Source organism: Somniosus microcephalus, chromosome 4 (genome assembly GCF_052327205.1).
Source record: "Somniosus microcephalus isolate GS21.2 chromosome 4, FLI_Smic_1.0, whole genome shotgun sequence".
In the NCBI taxonomy this organism is placed as follows: domain Eukaryota; kingdom Metazoa; phylum Chordata; class Chondrichthyes; order Squaliformes; family Somniosidae; genus Somniosus; species Somniosus microcephalus.
In genome coordinates, this window is record NC_140990.1 from 42,685,609 (window position 1) to 42,703,331 (window position 17,723).

The 17,723-nt window shown below is 46.2% G+C and overlaps 1 protein-coding gene across 1 annotated transcript in view; it reads right to left on the reverse strand.

The window, feature by feature from the left end:
- The window catches only part of LOC147118733 (uncharacterized), a 96,218-nt gene that overhangs the window by 21,729 nt on the left and 56,766 nt on the right, over positions 1-17,723 (reverse strand). The window contains exons 2-3 of the mRNA XM_085984548.1: positions 15,080-16,269; positions 14,239-14,243 (exon numbers count right to left, since the gene is read on the reverse strand). Of these exons, the coding sequence (XP_085840674.1) occupies positions 14,239-14,243; positions 15,080-15,906 (832 nt within the window). The 5' untranslated portion in view covers positions 15,907-16,269. The remainder of the gene's footprint in view (positions 1-14,238; positions 14,244-15,079; positions 16,270-17,723) is intronic.

Genomic DNA, 17,723 nt, shown 5'->3' on the forward strand with positions numbered 1-17,723 from the left:
CGACAAATCCCCTGGACCTGACGGCCTACATCCTAGGGTTCTAAAAGAGGTGGCTGCGGAGATAGTGGATGCATTGGTCGTGATCTTCCAAAATTCACTAGATTCTGGAAAGGTCCTCATGGAATGGAAGGTAGCAAATGTAACCCCGCTATTCCAGAAAGGAGGGAGAGAGAAAACAGGGATCTACAGGCCAGTTAGCCTGACATCAGTCCTCGGGAAAATGCTGGAATCCATTATTAAGGAAGTGGAACAGGGCACTTAGAAAATGATGATATGATTAGGCAGAGTCAACATGGTTTTATAAAGGGGAAATCGTATTTGAAAAATTTATTAGAGTTTTTGAGAATGTAACTAGCAGAGTTGATAAAGGGGAACCTGTACCCGTTGCCATGGAGAGGAGGGCCACTCCCATGGGTGTAGAGGGGCCTGTGGTGGTGCATTTTGGACTTTGTGGCATCCTGAGCAGCTCTTGGTCAGGTCCTCGATTTGTTTATCGATTCCCGGCCACCACACATAAGCCCTGGCTAGGCTTTTCATTTTTACCCCCCCCAGATGACCCTCATGAAGCTCATTGAGCACTCTGTCTCTCAACTTGGGTGGAATTACCACTCGGGATCCGCACATCAAAGTCCCCCGACACACTGACAGCTGTTCTCTCCTTGGCGAGAATGCTGGCAACAGTGAGTCGCCATGTGCTGGCCATCCCTTCACCGTCAAATCATAGACCCGAGTGTGTGTCGGGTCATTTCGGGTTTCCTTCTCTATACTTGAGTTCGTAACAGGTAGACATTCGACTATGGTCGCATGGAATATCTCAACAGGGTCCACTGCAGGTGCTTCCTCTACCATAGGCAACGGTAGGCGCGACAGCCCATCAGCATTTCCATGCTGTTTCGTACCCTTGTACTCTGTCGTACTGATGTGCCCCTAGAAAAAGTGACCATCTTTGCAGCCGTTGTGCCGTCATCACCGGAACGCCCTTCTTTGGGTTAAAAATGGAGACCAGGGGCTGATGATCAGTCAGTAGGGTGAATTTCTGCCCGTGCAGATAGTGATTGAACTTCTTCAGCCCCCCCACCAGGCTGAGGGCCTCCCTGTCAATCTGGGCATAGTTACGCTCGGTTGTGGTTAACGAGCGCGATGCAAAGGCTATTGGCCTCTCTGAACCGTCAAGGAATTTGTGTGACAGCACCGCTCCAACGCCGTAGGGAAGACGCATCACATGCCAACCGAATCGGTAGTGTTGGGTTGTAGTGGGCCAATACTTCTTTTGAAGTGATTAGGCATTTACATTTCTGAAAGGCACGCCTACACTCATCATTCCATTTCCATGCTACTCCAGTTTGCAGCAGGGCGTTCAGTGGGTGCAGAATTGTAGATAAATTCGGCAAGAACTTATGGTAGTAGTTCACCAACCCGAGAAACGACCTCAGTTGCGACACATTTTCCGGTGCTGGAGCCTTGACTACAGCCTCAATCTTGTCTGGCGACTTATGCAACCCTTCCTCATCAATCATGTGGCCACAATACGAGATTTGTCTCCTGAAGAACTCACATTTGGGGCGGTTGGCCCGTAGCCCATATTCCTGCAATCTAGTGAGCACCTGCTCCAGGTTGGCAAGGTGTTCACTGTCATTTTCGCCCGTCACCAGGGTGTCATCGAAATAACACTGGATCCCCGGGATCCCTTGCAGGACTTGTTCCATCGCCCTCTGCCAAATAGCTGGGGCTGATGCTACCCCGAATACCAGTTGATTGTACTGGTAAAGGCCTTTGTGAGTGTTTATCGTGAGGTATTTCCTAGATGCTTCTTCCACCTCCATTTGTAGATACGCTTGGGCCAGATCAATCTTCGTAAAGCGTTTCCCTCCAGATAGTGAGGCGAAAATATCTTCCATCAGTGGGAGTGGATATTCTACTGTGTGCAGGACTGGGTTCACAGTTACTTTGAAGTCCCCACAGATGCGAACTTTCTTCGGCTCCCCAGGCGTGCTGCTCAATGATTTCTTCATTACAGGAATGATGGGTGTGGCCCACTTGCTCCAGTCCACCTTGGACAGCACACCCAAACGCTGCAGACTCTCCAGTTCTGCTTCAACGGCTGGGCAGATCGCGTACGGTACTGGTCTGGCCTTAAAAAATTTTGGGTTTGCGTTATCTTCGATTTTTATCATTGCCTTTACTCCTTTTAGAGTCCCAAGTCCTTGTTGGAACACCTCTTTCGCATCAGTTAGAATTTTTGACAGTCATCCAGGTGTGACGTCATCATCCTTTTTGTCAGTCACAGTTAGCGCCTGAATGGAATGCCAATCCAATTGTATTTTTTGGATCCATTCACGTCCCAATAATGGTGGTCCTCCATCTTGTAGTATATATAGATACAGTTTCTGTGTTTCCTTGCCGTTGTATTTAACTGGCACCCTTATTTTTCCTCTGGGGTAGACTTTTTGCCCCGTGTATGTCTTCAATGCAATGGACGTGTCCTTTAAGGGTATGTGTGAGAATAGCCGCTCATAGTCTCGTCGATTCATGACAGTTAGGGCTGATCCTGTATCCAATTCCATCTTTACTTGGGACCCTGCTATCATGAGGGTGACCCAAATGGTTCGGTGATCCTCCTTTGCGATCACGTTGTGTAACTTTAGACAACTTAGTTTCCTGCTCCCGGAGTCATTATCACTCTCCTGATCTTCCGAACTACTGTCTGTCATTTTTTTTACTTTCTTGTACTTTTCCTTAGTAGTTCTTGTAGTGTTGGTTTTCTTTCCCGACCTGCAGACTCTTGCTATGTGTCCCATTTTCCCACATTGCCTGCATACTTTGTCCTTAAACCAGCAGTCCTTCTGATCATGGGTTGTTCTGCCGCAGCGATAGCACTTTTCTGCTCCATACGCCATTTTGTTAGCGCTGTATTCTTCTGGTTTCTGTTGTATTTCCGCAGCTCCCCGTGCTGCTGCTTCGCAGGATACTGCCACGCTGAAAGCCTGTTCTAGCATCAGGTCCTTTTCCGAAAGTAGTCGTTTCTGGGTTCCTTCACTCTGGAGCCCGCAGACAAACTTATCCCGTAAGGTGTCTGCCAGTCCTGCTCCGAACTGGCAGTGCTTCGATAACCTGCGTAGTTCCGTAAGATAGTCAGCATTGTTCTCATCTTTGTGCTGGTTTCTTTTATGGAACTTGAATCTTTCTGTTATCAGCAGCGGTGTAGGGTTTAGGTGTTCCTGTAAGATATTAACAATCTCTTCAAAACTTTTCTCCATTGGTTTAGCTGGGATAATTAAATTCGGCAATAGGCCGTACGTTCTCGCGCCCATCAAATTTAATAATACCGACGCCTTCTTTCCATTGGCCACCTCATTGGCACTGCAGTACAATTCAATTCTTTCCACATACGTGGTCCAGTCTTCTACCTCGTTGTCGAAAGCAGTGATACTGCCACTCTTCGGCATCTTGGGTGATTTAAAATGGCGCCTCCCGCGCTTTTTCTTCTTCCCCAATGGAATAAAATGGCGCCTCCCGCGCTTTTCCTTCTTCCCCTTGCTGCCACGCTGTTCCTAGCATTCTACAGGGTAATGGCAGTGACCCGCGGCTTCGGCGCGTCTCACTTTTCCTTCCCCTCGTTTTATTTTCTCTACGCTGCCCGGTTCTTGAGCACCTGTGCGCTCCACCCTCTCTCTCACTTTCCTCCCGACGACGCTGCGCGGCCCCTTTGCAGAGCCACTCGATCGAGCTCGAGCCCGCCGCAGTCCGGAAGGGTCAGCGCACTACCTGCTACCAGCACGATTTGCTGGAACACCTTGACTGGGGAGCCAAGCCCAGCTCTCCACAGCCTCTCCTGCAATTCTCCTAACACCAATGGATCCTTGGGCGGTTGCCCACGGTCGACGCCCATTGCTCTAACTTCGACCTCCAAGAAGCTTCTTCTCAGGGAAAGATCCCCGTGAGGTGATGCAGTACTGCAGGTGAGTTCGAACTTGTTCGTCGCCAGTGTAGTGTCCGAGTATCAGTAATACACAGACTGCAGGAGAACAATAAAACAGGTATTTACTGAACAGAGGGTAAACTTAAGACTGACGTACAGAAGCCTGCTATGGCTTTTTATACAGGTGTGGTCACTGCCGGTACTGCAGTATGAAATCAGTTCTTCACTTAAAGGTACATACACAACACTTAGCTCTGAGTCTGTGCACTTCCCCAGATACCTGAGGGATTTGAGTGGTGGGAGAGAACACAAGGAGTCTCTTTATACAGACGGTGTCCTTCTTTCACCCGATTGGGCTTCAAGGGGTGGAGGAGGTGAACCCGGGGCGGGGGGCTGATGCTAATCTGGACTTGTGTGGAGAGAGTGAGATATCGGGGCTGAAACTCCACTCCTGGTCCATCGCTGCCACTGGTACATTTCGCTCGGTGAATACGGCGGACTCCCCGGGTTTACACTCTCCCCTCATTTAAACATAGATGGTGCAGTGTGGGAGGTGAGGGAGGAGTTTGCTCATCCCCGGGGGCAGATCAGACAAAGTGCTTTGAGTGGTGGGTTAAGCAGTGAAACTGAAACCAAACCAAAGGGAACAAATAAAGATCCAATCCAAGGGAACAAGCAACGGGACAATGGGAAGAAACCACAGCCGGCCCAAAAGTGGGATAATCTTCCCAAAAGGTCGGTGCGGACAGTTAGAAACTCCTCCTGGTGACTGTGTGCCTGCAGGACTCGGCTTCACTCCAGTGTTTAAAGGCACAGAGCGCTGGCCTCACACCCAGGGGGCAATGTGTGGGAATTCCAGGGGCAGTGAGGACATGCCCGGAAATACCCGGAGCAGTGAAAGCCCACTGGGCCCCAGGACAAGCTCATCGGAAAACCCAGGGCAAGGGCAAATTCAAAACGCAGTTTGTAGGCGTGATGCTCTATTCACACATCGAAGGTGAGAGAGATGCTGTGGGGCACACACTAAGCCCAGTAGCTGAAGGTGATTAACAGGCTGGGTTTTGTGTTCAGTGATCCCGGACGTGTTACTGATACCTTCCCTGGATACCAAGGCTAGGAGAGGCACTCTGGAATGTATGGGGAGCTGGGACTTGTCCATGAGAGTAACCGAAGGTATGAGAACTGAAATAATCTAGAGTTAGAAAGGAGAAAAGGCCCAAAAATGGAGCAGTCAGTAACAGGACATCAAATAGTCTCCTCTTATCTTGGAGACGTCAAGGACTCGACATAGTGTTTGAAACAAAGCTGATTTATTCGACATATCACAGAATCACAGAAACAGAAATCATAGAATGGTTACAGCACAGAAGGAGGCCATTTAGCCCATGCCGGCTCTCTGCAAGACCACTTCAGCTAGTCCCACTCCCCTGCCCTTTCCCCGTAACCCTGCAATTCTTTTTCCTTCAGGTACTTATCAAACTCCCTTTTGGAAGCCGTGATTGAATCTGCCTCCACCACCCTGTAAGGGTTTAGGGGCTTCTTTAAACTGGTTTAAAGTAATTTTCCTGGTCTTGCAGCCTTTCGTCTGCACTCAGACCAATTTACAAAAAAAATCAATTTTAAAACAGCGGTTCCGAATCGCTACCCCTCCTTTAGTTCTGAGTGGAGGAACTTATAATTAATGATATTAAAACGGACAAGTGGTTTGGGTGAGAGAAAAATCAAGTTTTATTACCTAAATAAACTACAATCAAAATAAACTATATCACACGAACACAGTAATTACAGTAAAACTATATAACAGGGGGGGTTGCAGACGGCAAAAACGAGGGATACAATGGCTACAATGTTATTTAAACAATCTTAGCAATTCCCTTAAATCACCATCCCAAACTCCTGCTAGGTTGCCTTGTTGAAGAGTCAGAGCACCCTGCTCACCTGTGATCCAGCGAAGTAAGAGAGCGAGCTCGCTTCTCAGCTGCTATCTTTATACCTGGTGCGGCCCCTGCCGTTCTGCCTTGCAAGGGCTGTGTGCAAAATTCCCCACCCAAAAGGGGTCCAATACACAAGAGAAAGCTGTGATTGGCTAACTCAAAGTGGTTAGACTGGGTTAATGTGTCTTCCGGAGCTCCCAGGGCTGAAACAAAGAGAATGCAACAGCCCTATTGTCCAGAGCTGGGTGATTTAAAACCCATTCAAATGTTAAACGTTTCCCATTCAAGATACAAAAGTCTCTTCTGCAGTTTAGATGTATCCACTCGATATACAAACAAATGCTAATAGCATTCAATTGCTTTGTAAACAAAGCATTGTCCTTTGTCTTCGGCCATGTGGTGACAGCCATTTTTATCCCTGGAAATTTAAAAGCACAACGCCCAGGGATTCTTTAATCAAAAAAATTGATCTTCAGAACTGTAAATTATTGCAAATTCTTACAGTCCGCCCTTGGATACTTCTAGCTTGCTTGTAGTATCCTCTTGAAGAAATGAGCAATAATTTCTGACCCCCCACAAACAACCATCCCCTGTATTTACCTAATAGCTATCTGCCACTGATCCCCGTCCCGTCTATTCCCCTTTAATTCAAGAAAAAAACCATGGTACGGTTGGCATCTTACAGATACTTCAGTTTTCAATAAGGGGTCTCATACCCCTACACGCGTGTAAAATTATACAGTGTAAACCAAATTTACAATCACCTTTTTACATCATAAGTTATTACAAAATGTTGCAATCTTAGTTACACAATGCAATCAAAACGATCCCAAGCACGGAGAGGGTCCTACGCCTCTGCTCAACTTGGGGCTGTAACACAAAATACAAAAAAAAAATTAAACAACATGCTTAAATGAACCCCGATCATCACGTGCCGATGATGGGTCGTGAAATTCGAGTGGGCATTGCTCCTCCCACTCGGGCAGTAAAAGTACCTTCCACCCCCCTTTAATCGTCTTAAACTTTAAAACAGGCAGAGTGGATTTACCGACCAGCCTGCTCCGCCAGCCCCGAACCGTTCCCTTGTCCCTTTGTGGAGGCGGGGTACACCTCACATTTAAAATTACCTTGGCACAGACCGAGACCGGGGTGTATGGGATCTCATGACTCCCAGTCCCTCCCCCTCCCGTCTTCCCTCGACTGGCTGCAGAAAATGATGGGTGCCTGTGTGGCGGCTCTCCCTGGCCCCACACTGATCCGGCCACCCACTCATCCTTCCCAGCCACACTTATCCTCTTTGCCCGTGGGCCCCCGGGTGAGTTCCTCCTCCCCCGACCACACCCACGCGACTCTTGGGTCTCCCCCTCCTCTATACAATCATTCCCGGGCCATCACCACCCACCCCCGGGGAACGCGTCCCTATCACAAGGCGCCCACGCTTCCCCATCGTGTCTCAACAGCGAGGTCTCCCGCACATGAACTTCGGTCAGGATGGTGCTGGGTTGGGGGCCGTGCCCCACCCAGCTGGGGCCCATCTCCTCCCCGTAGGAGGAGTAGGCAAGTTCCTCCAGACCCTGTCCGGTTTTTCCCAAAGTTCGCTGCGGGGTCTCCTGGATTCGTCCAGTGGCGAGGTGATCCCCAACATTCCGTATCTTCATTCGATGTCCAGCTCGGGCTGGGCGAACATGGCTGCTTCATTTTCCCATCTCCTGCAAAAACTTAAAAGGGGCATGCAGCCAGGTCTCACTGACCTGCAGCCTTAGGTGGAGACATGGTCGGGTCCCTCGACCTCGGACCAAAATACAAACATTCGGCACACATGTAAACTTAAACTCTTTAAACTTAAACTTAAAACTAGTTATATCAACAAAACTTAAAATACACCTTAAAGCAAGCTATATACACTCATAGTATAATACAAATGCCACCCGTCTCCGGACGGCCAGTCTAATCTCTGGCACTGTCGCAGATTGCTGCTGGCTGCAGCGAAGCTGGACTGCCTCCTGTCTCTGGTCCCTCGCAGCTTATGGCTGTTGAGCGGGGACCCCTGTTCTCTGGCTTCTCCCTGGCTCGGGAGTCCACCCTACTCCACTGTAAAGTGGGTGACCATGCTTTCTTAGGCTGGGGCACCCGCTGAGACCTTCTGAGGGGTGTCTCTATGGGGGAAACTTTGGCTGGCGGACCCTGAGCTTGGGTCACAGCCCCAGCTGGCTGGGAACCTTCTCCCCCATGTCCAAATAGCCCGCACTGTATAATGTACCTGGCAGCCTGCCGGTGCAAATCTCTCTCTGGGTTTGTCTGCTTTTCCCTGGAAACAAGTCACAGTTCCTGTTTTTGTAGGCTGTGAACTTGAACTTGCATGGACAGCAAACTCATGTTCCCTCACCCAGGTGGCTTTAACTGGGGAATTTTGGACCTGCCTTTTTCCTGGGGCCAAAACTATCCCGTGTGCCTCCCTTGTCCCGGATTTCTGCTACTGGACCTGCTCTACAGGGGTCCCAGAACTCTCCTTTCCTGTTCCCTGGCTTAAACAGCTTACTCTGAATATGAATGGCTCCTCCCCCCACACAAGCCACAGTGCTTGCCTGTGGGATGGTTCTACTTGGGCTGCCAGTAAAGTCCGGCTGACCTGCCTTCAGGCTGATCAGGCAAATCATCCCCTTTGATGCATTTAAAGCCATGTTAAGGCTTTCTATCTCTGCCCTACAGGGGCCATGATCTGCTTCACTAAACCTTTGGGCGCAGGCCAGCTTATAAGCTGTCCTTACTTCCCTAAACCTTTCCTCCTGCTCTCTCTTCACACCCTTCCTAACCCAGCCACCTATACCCCGATAGGTCAGCCTACATGCTGCTGCTAACATCCGCAGGGCTACCCACATACTGAAAACAACGAGAGAAACAAGAGCTGATGCTTTCTCCAGATCCAGACCACTTATTAAATCAAAAACTGCCTCCACTCCTACCTGGCTCGCCATTGTAAGGGTTGGGGGGCTTCTTTAAACTGGTTTAAAGTAATTTTCCTGGTCTTGCAGCCTTTCGTCTGCACTCAGACCAATTTACAAAAAAAACAATTTTAAAACAGCGGTTCCGAATCGCTACCCCTCCTTTAGTTCTGAGTGGGGGAACTTATAATTAATGATATTAAAATGGACAAGTGGTTTGGGTGAGAGAAAAATCAAGTTTTATTACCTAAATAAACTACAATCAAAAGAATAAACTATATCACACGAACACAGTAATTACAGTAAAACTATATAACAGGGGGGGTTGCAGACGGCGAAAACGAGGGATACAATGGCTACAATGTTATTTAAACAATCTTAGCAATTCCCTTAAATCACCACCCCAAACTCCTGCTAGGTTGCCTTGTTGAAGAGTCAGAACACCCTGCTCACCTGTGGTCCAGCGAAGTAAGAGAGAGCGTTAGCTTCTCAGCCGCTATCTTTATACCTGGTGCGGCCCCTGCCGTTCTGCCTTGCAAGGGCTTTGTGCAAAATTCCCCACCCAAAAGGGGTCCAATACACAAGAGAAAGCTGTGATTGGCTAACTCAAAGTGGTTAGACTGGGTTAATGTGTCTTCCGGAGCTCCCTGGGCTGAAACAAAGAGAATGCAACAGCCCTATTGTCCAGTGCTGGGTGATTTAAAACCCATTCAAATGTTAAACGTTTTCCATTCAAGATTCAAAAGTCTCTTCTGCAGTTTAGATGTATCCACTCGATATACAAACAAATGCTAATAGCATTCAATTGCTTTGTAAACAAAGCATTGTCCTTTGTCTTCGGCCATGTGGTGACAGCCATTTTTATCCCTGGAAATTTAAAAGCACAACGCCCAGGGATTCTTTAATCAAAAAAATTGATCATCAGAACTGTAAATTATTGCGAATTCTTACAACCCTTTCAGGCAGTGAATTCCAGATCCTAACCACTCGCTGAGTAAAAAAGATTTTCCTCATGTCGCCTTTGGTTCTTCTGCCAATCACCTTAAATCTGTGTCCTCTGGTTCTCGACCCTTCCGCCAATGGGAACAGTTTCTCTCTCTCTACTCTGTCCAGACCCCTCATGATTTTGAACACCTCTATCAGATCTCCTCTCAACCTTCTCTGCTCTAAGGAGAACCACCCCAGCTTCTCCAGTCTATCCACGTAACTGAAGTCCCTTATCCCTGGAACCATTATTGTCAATCTTTTCTGCACCATCTCTAAGGCCTTCACATCCTTCATAAAGTGCGGTACCCAGAATTGGACACGATACTCCAGTTGAGGCCGAACCAGTGTTTTATAAAGGTTCATCATAACTTCCTTGCTTTTGTACTCTATGCCTCTATTTATGAAGCCCAGGATCTTTGTGCGCACATCCCCCAGGTCTCTCTGTTCATGCACCCCCTTTAGAATTGTACCCTTTAGTTTGTATTGCCTCTCTTCATTCTTCCTATCAAAATGTATCACTTCGCACTTTTCTGCGTTAAATTTCATCTGCCACGTGTCCGCCCATTCCACCAGCCTGTCTATGTCCTCTTGAAGTCTATCACTATTCTCCTCACTGTTCACTATACTTCCAAATTTTGTGTCATCTGCAAATTTTGAAATTGTGCTCTGTACACCCAAGTCGAAGTAATTAATATATATCAAGAAAAGCAGTGATCCTAGTACTGACTCCCCAGCCAAGGGAAACATTCTCCCAGCATCCACCCTATCAAGCCTTGTAATAATTTTGTATGCTTCAATGAGATCCCCATTCATTCTTCTGAATTCAAGAGAATACAGGCCTAGTTTACTCATGATGTGAGGCTAACAGGTCTGTAGTTCCCCGTTTCCTCCCTCCCTCCTTTCTTAAATAGCGGGGTTACATTTGCTATCCTCCAATCTGCAGGAATCGTTCCAGAATCTATGGAATTTTGGAAGATGACAACCAATGCGACCACTATCCCAATGGCCACCTCTTTCAAAACCCTAGGATGTAGGTCATCTGGTCCTTGAGATTTATCGACTTTTAGTCCCATTAATTTTGCTAGTACTGTTTTTTTTACTAATAATAATTTCTTTAAGTTCCTCATTCTCGCCACACCCTTGGTTTTCTCGTATTTCTGGGAGGTTTTTTGTGTCTTCCTCCGTGAAGACAGAAACAAAGTATTTATTTAATTTCTCTGCCATTTCCTCATTCCCCATTATAAATTCTCCCGTCTCTGACTGTAAAGGACCTACATTTACCTTCACCAGTCTTTTCCTTTTCACATACCTATAGAAGCTTTTACAATCCGTTTTTATATTTTTTCTAGTTTGTGCTCATATTCTATTTTTCCTTTCTTTATCAATTTCTTGGTCCCCCTTTGCTGATTTCTAAAATGATCCCAATCCTCAGGCTGACCGCTTTTTCTGGCAACTTTATAAGCTTCCTCCTTTGACTTAATACTAGCTTTAATTTCTTTAGTTAGCCATGGTTGGATCACTTTTCCTTTTGGGTTTTTATGCCCTAGAGGAATATATGTTTGTTGTAAATTATGCATTATTTCCTTGAATGTTAGCCATTGTATGTCCACCTTCATACCTTTTAGTGTAGTCTCCCAATCTACCATGGCCAACTTGTCCCTCATACCCTTGTTGTTTCCTGTTTAGATTGAAGACCTTAGTTGCAGATTGGACTACATCACTCTCAAACTTAATGTAAAATTTAATCATATTATGGTCACTTGTCCTTAAAGGCCCCTTTACCACAAGATTATTGATTAGCCCTTTCCCATTACACAGTACCAGATCCAAAATAGCCTGTTCCCTGGTTGGTTCCTCCACATACTGATCCAGGAAACCATCTCGCATGCATTCCAAGAATTCGTCCTCCACACCATTAGTGGTAATTTGATTTGCCCAGTCAATATGTAGATTAAAGACCCCATGATTACCGTATTGCCCTTGTTACATGCACTTCTAATTTCTTGATTGATACTGTGCCCTACATTACCACTACTGTTTGGTGGCCTATACACAACTCCCACCAATGTTTTCCACCCTTTGCTGTTTCTCAGCTCCACCCAAACTGATTCCAGTTCTACATCACGATCTGTCAAGCCAAGATCTTTTATCTCTACCGTACCGATCTCATCCCTTATTAACAGCGCTACGCCACCTCCTTTTCCTTTCTGTCTGTCCTTCCTAAATGTTGAGTACCCTGGAACATTCAGTTCCCAGCCTTGGTTACCCTGCAACCATGTCTCTGTAATGGCAATTACATCATACCCATTTACTTCTATTTGTGCCATTAATTCATCCACCTTGTTGCGAATGCCACGTGCATTTAGATAAAGTGCCTTCAACTTTGCCTGTTTAATATTTTTCTGCACGTTGACCCTCTTTACTGTTGGCCTTTGTTTCTGCTCCCTATTAGTTTTGCTGACTACTTTTCAAACTTTCACTTACAGCTTTGTTTCTCTCAATTCTGGGCCTACAGTTAGGTTTTCAGCCCCCTGACAAACTAGTTTAAATCCTTCCCAACAGCACTAGCAAACCTCCCTGCAATCATGGCTGATCCTCTATCTCAATACCATATTCCCGCTCTCTCCCCATACCCCTTGATGCCTTTTGTGTCTAGAAATCTATCTCCTTCTTCTTAAATATATTCAGTGACTTGGCCTCCACAGCCTGCTGTGGTAGAGAATTCCACAGGTTCACCACCCTCTGTGTGAAGAAATTTCTCATCTCAGTCCTAAATGTCCTACCCCGTATCCTGAGACTGTGACCCCTCGTTCTAGACCCCCCCATCCAGGGGAAACATCCTCCCTGCATCCAGTCTGTCTAGCCCTGTCAGACTTTTATACGTTTCAATGAGATCCCCTCTCATTCTTCTAAACTCTAGTGAATACAGGCCTAGTTGACCCAATCTCTCCTCATACAACAGTCCTGCCATCCCAGGAATCAGTCTGGTGAACCTTTACTGCACTCCCTCTATGGCAAGTACATCCTTTCTTCAGTAAGGAGACCAAAACTGCACACAGTACTCCAGGTGTGGTCTCACCAAGGCCCTGTATAACTGCAGTAAGACATCCTTGCTCCTGTACTCAAATCCTCTTGCAATGAAGGCCAACATACCATTTGCCTTCCTAACTGTTTGCTGCACCTGCATGTTTGCTTTCAGTGACTGGTGTACAAGTACGCCCAGGTCCCTTTGTACATCAGCATTTCCCAATCTATCACCATTTAAATAATACTCTACCTTTCTGTTTTTCCTACTGAAGTGGATAACTTCACATTTATCCACATTATACTGCATCTGCCATGTATTTGTCCACTCACTCAACTTGTCTAAATTGCCTTGAAGCCTCTTTGCATCCTCCTCACAACTCACATCTAATTTCGCATCATCAGCAAACTTGGAAATATTACATTTGGTTCCCTCATCCAAATCATTGATCTATATTGTGAATAGCTGGGGCCCAAGCACTGATCCCTGCGGAACCCCACTAGTCTCCGCCTGCCACCCCGAAAAAGACCCATTTATTCCTACTCTCTGTTTCCTGTCTATAAACCAATTTTCAATCCATTCCAGTATATTACCCCCAATCCTATGTGCTTTAATTTTGCACACTAACGTCTTATGTGGGACTTTATCAAAGGCCTTCTGAAAATCCAAATACACCACATCCACTGGTTCTCCCTTATCTATTCTACCAGTTACATCCTCAAAAAACTCCAGTAGGTTTGTCAAACACGATTTCCCTTTCATAAATCCATGTTGACTTTTTTCTAATCCCGTTGATATTTTCTAAGTGTCCTGTCATCACATCCTTTATAATAGACTCTAGCATTTTCCGTACTACTGATGTTCGGCTAAACAGCCTGTAGTTCCTGGTTTTCTCTCTCCCTCCTTTTTTTAAATAGTGGGGTTACATTTGCCACCCTCCAATCTGCCGGAACTGTTCCATAATCTATAGAATTTTGGAAGATGATAACCAATGTATCCACTATTTCCATGGCTACCTCTTTTAGTACAGGAATTTTTTTTTATCCGGCACGGACGGGACCGACGTCATGCCAGTTCATCAAAAATTCCAGATAACCGAAAGCTATAGTAAAAGATACGGAGAGCTGACAGCTCCGTATAAAGCAACAAACCCTGTTGCTTAGCAACAACTGCAGAACAATGGCCACAAGTTCCAAGTGTCTCTGTAGCTTAGCAACAGCTGCAGACACACCCTTGCACAGCAACAGATGGAGGAACGCAAGTAGAATATGAAGTAAAACCTACTCCTGAATCTTGCCGGTTAACCAAGATTTCCGGTTATTTAGGTGCTGGTAAATCGAAAGTTTCCTGTGCTCTGGGATGCAGATTATCAGGCCCTGGGGATTTATCAGCTTTCAGCCCCATTAATTTCTCCAGCACTATTTTTTTAACTAATACTAATTTCCTTTAATTCCTCCTTCTCACTAGATCTTTGGTTCCCTCGCATTTCTGGGAAGTTATTTGTGTCCTTTTCCGTGAAGCCAGAACCAAAGTATTTGTTTAATTGCTCTGCCTTTTCCTTGTTCCCCATTATAAATTCTCCCGTTTCTGACTGTAAGGGACCTGCATTTGTCTTCACTAATCTTTTTCTTTTTACATACTTGTAGAAGCTTTTACAGTCCACTTTTATGTTCCTTGCAAGTTTACTCTCATACACTATTTTTCCCCATTTAATCAATCTCTTGGTCCTTTTTTGCTGAACTCTAAACTGCTCACAATCCTCAGGCTTGCTACTTTTTCAGGCAACTTTATATGACTCCTCCTTGGATCTAATACTGTCCTTAATTTCTTTGTTAGCCATGGTTGGGCCGCTTTTCCTTTTGTGTTTTTGCACCAGAAAGGAATGTATAACTGTTGCAATTCATGAATTGCCAGCGAGGATTAATCAGCACTTTCTAAATGGAGATGTTAATCAGTGGAACTTCTCAGACAATAAATTGTAGATTTTGTACCAAAGGCCAATTTAGGGTTAAAGTAAAATTCATAAGAAATTATTTGACAATAAAATTATGAAAGTCCTGAATTAAGGGGAATGATCACAGACAGCAGTTCTTAAAGGGACACTGCAGCCCTGACAAGTCAATCAGCTATATATCCAGAATATTAAACTCCAGCCCAATTATAAGGTTATTAACATCAGCAGAAACAAACCCCAACTGTCAGAATGAACATGGTTCTGTCCTGGATGTGAATAACAGCAGAATCCAACCCCTGCAATCACCTGTGAACTCGCTGGTGTCTCAGCAGGTTCGCTGACCGAGTGAATCCCTTCTCACACACTGAGCAAGTGAATGGCCTCTCGCCAGTGTGAACTCGCTGGTGTGTCAGCAGGTGGGAGGAATTAGTGAATCCCTTCGCACACACGGAGCAAGTGAACGGCCTCTCCCTGGTGTGAACTCGCTGGTGTGACAGCAGGCTTGTTGATGTAATGAAGCCCTTCCCACACATGGAGCAGGTGAATGGCCTCTCCCCAGTGTGAGTGCGCTGGTGTACAATGAGATTGGATGAACTCCTGAACCCCTTCCCACAGTGAGAGCAAGTGAATGGTTTCTCGTCAGTGTGAGTGCGCTGGTGTACAGTGAGATTGGATGAACTCCTGAACCTCTTCCCACAGTGAGAGCAAGTGAATGGTTTCTCGTCAGTGTGAACTCGGTGGTGGTGAATCAATTCCTCAGAGCTTTTAAAGCAGTTCGCACAGTCGGAGCATTTAAAAGGTCTCTCGTCAGTGTGTACTCGCTGGTGTCTCAGAAGGTGGGCTGAATTAGTGAATCCCTTCCCACACACGGAGCAGGTGAACGGCTTCTCCCCAGTGTGACTGTAGCGATGAGTTTCCAGCAGGGCTGGGTAATTGAATCCCTTCCCACACAGGGAGCAGGTGAACGGCCACTTCCCGGTGTGATTGTAGCGATGAGTTACCAGCAGGGCTTGGTAATTGAATCCCTTCCCACACAGGGAGCAGGTGAACGGCCTCTCCCCAGTGTGACTGTGTCGATGAGTTTCCAGCTTGGACGGGTAATTGAATGCCTTCCCACAGTCCCCACATTTCCACGGTTTCTCCATGGTGCAGGTGTCCCTTGTGTCTCTCCAGGTTGAACGATCGGTTGAAGCCTCGTCCACACACAGAGCACGTGTACGGTTTCTCCCCGTTGTGAATGGTGTGATGTTTTTTCAGGCTGTGTAACTGGTTGAAGCTTTTTCCACAGTCAGTGCACTGGAACACTCTCACTCGGGTGTGTGTCTCAGTGCTTTTCCAGTCACACTGATGTTTGAAATCTTTGCCCACAGACAGAACAGACAAACATTTCTCCTTCCACATTCAAAGGTCGATGATATTCAGGTCCTAATGAATGGAGTGACTCTGTCAGATCTTGAAGTGATGTTTGGTTTGAGTTTCCCATCTGTAAATCCTCCCCTTCCACTACCCTGTAAAAGGAGTTTACAAGAGTCATCACTGTAAGTACAGGATAGAAATTCAGAACAGACAAGTCTAGTTTCTATACAACGTTCTTTCACATGTGGGACTGTACATGGTGATCACTAAACACAAAACCCAGGCTGTTAATCATTTTCAGCTACTGGACTGAACGTGTGACCCACAGCATTTCTCTCACCTTCGATATGTGAATAGAGCATCACGCCTGTAAACCTGGTTTTAAATTTAAATTCACTCACCAAATGCATTCAACAAAAGATGAACAAGTAAACATGTCACAGCCCACTAATCCAGCTCTACATTCACAGGAGGAAGTCCGTTATCTAACTCCTCATAGAATCATAGAAAGTTACAGCACGGGAGGAGGCCATTTCGGTCCATCCTGTCCAAGCCGGCCACCAAAGAGCTATCCAGCCTAATCCCACTTCCCAGCTCTTGGTCCGTAGCCCTGCAGCTTCGAGCATCCCAAGTGCACATCCAAGTACTTTTTAAATGTGGTTAGGGTTCCTGCCTCTACCACCCTTTCAGGCAGTGAGTTCCAGACCCCCACAACCTGCTGGGTGAAGAAATTTCCCCTCTAAACCTTCCCCCAAGTACTTTAAATCTGTGCCCCCTGGTTTTTGACCCCTCTGCTAAGGGAAATAGGTCCTTTCTATCCACTTTATCTAGGCCCCTCATAATTTTATACACCTCAATAAGGTCTCCCCTCAGCCTCCTCTGTTCCAAGGAAAACAGACCCAGCCTATCCAGTCTTTCCTCATAGCTAAGATTCTCTACTCCCGGCAACATCCTTGTAAATCTCCTCTGTACCCTCTCTAGTGCAATCACATCTTTCCTGTAATGTGGTGACCAGAACTGCACGCAGTACTCTAGCTCAGGCCTAACTAGTGTTTTATACAGTTGAAGCATAACCCCCCAGCTCTTGTATTCTATGCCACGGCTAATAAAGGCAAGCATTCCGTAAGCCTTCTTAACCACCTTATCTACCTGGCCTGCTACCTTCAGGGATCTGTGGACATGCACTCCAAGGTCCCTTTGTTCCTCTACACTACTCAGTGTCCTACCATTTAATGTGTATTCCCTTTCCTTGTTAGCCCTCCCCAAATGCATTACCTCACACTTCTCCGGATTGAATTCCATTTGCCACTGTTCTGCCCACCTGACCAATTTATTGATATTGATATCTTCCTGCAGTCTACAGCTTCCTTCTTCAGTATCAACCACACAGCCGATTTTAGTATCATCTGCAAACTTCTTAATCATACCCACTATATTCAAGTCGGGATCATTGATATATACCACAAAAAGCAAGGGACCGAGTACTGAGCCCTGCGGAACCCCACTGGAAACAGTCTTTCAGTCACAAAAACACCCATCAACCATTACCCTCTGCTTCCTGTCTCTGGACCAGTTTTGAATCCAACTTGACACTTTGCCCTGGATC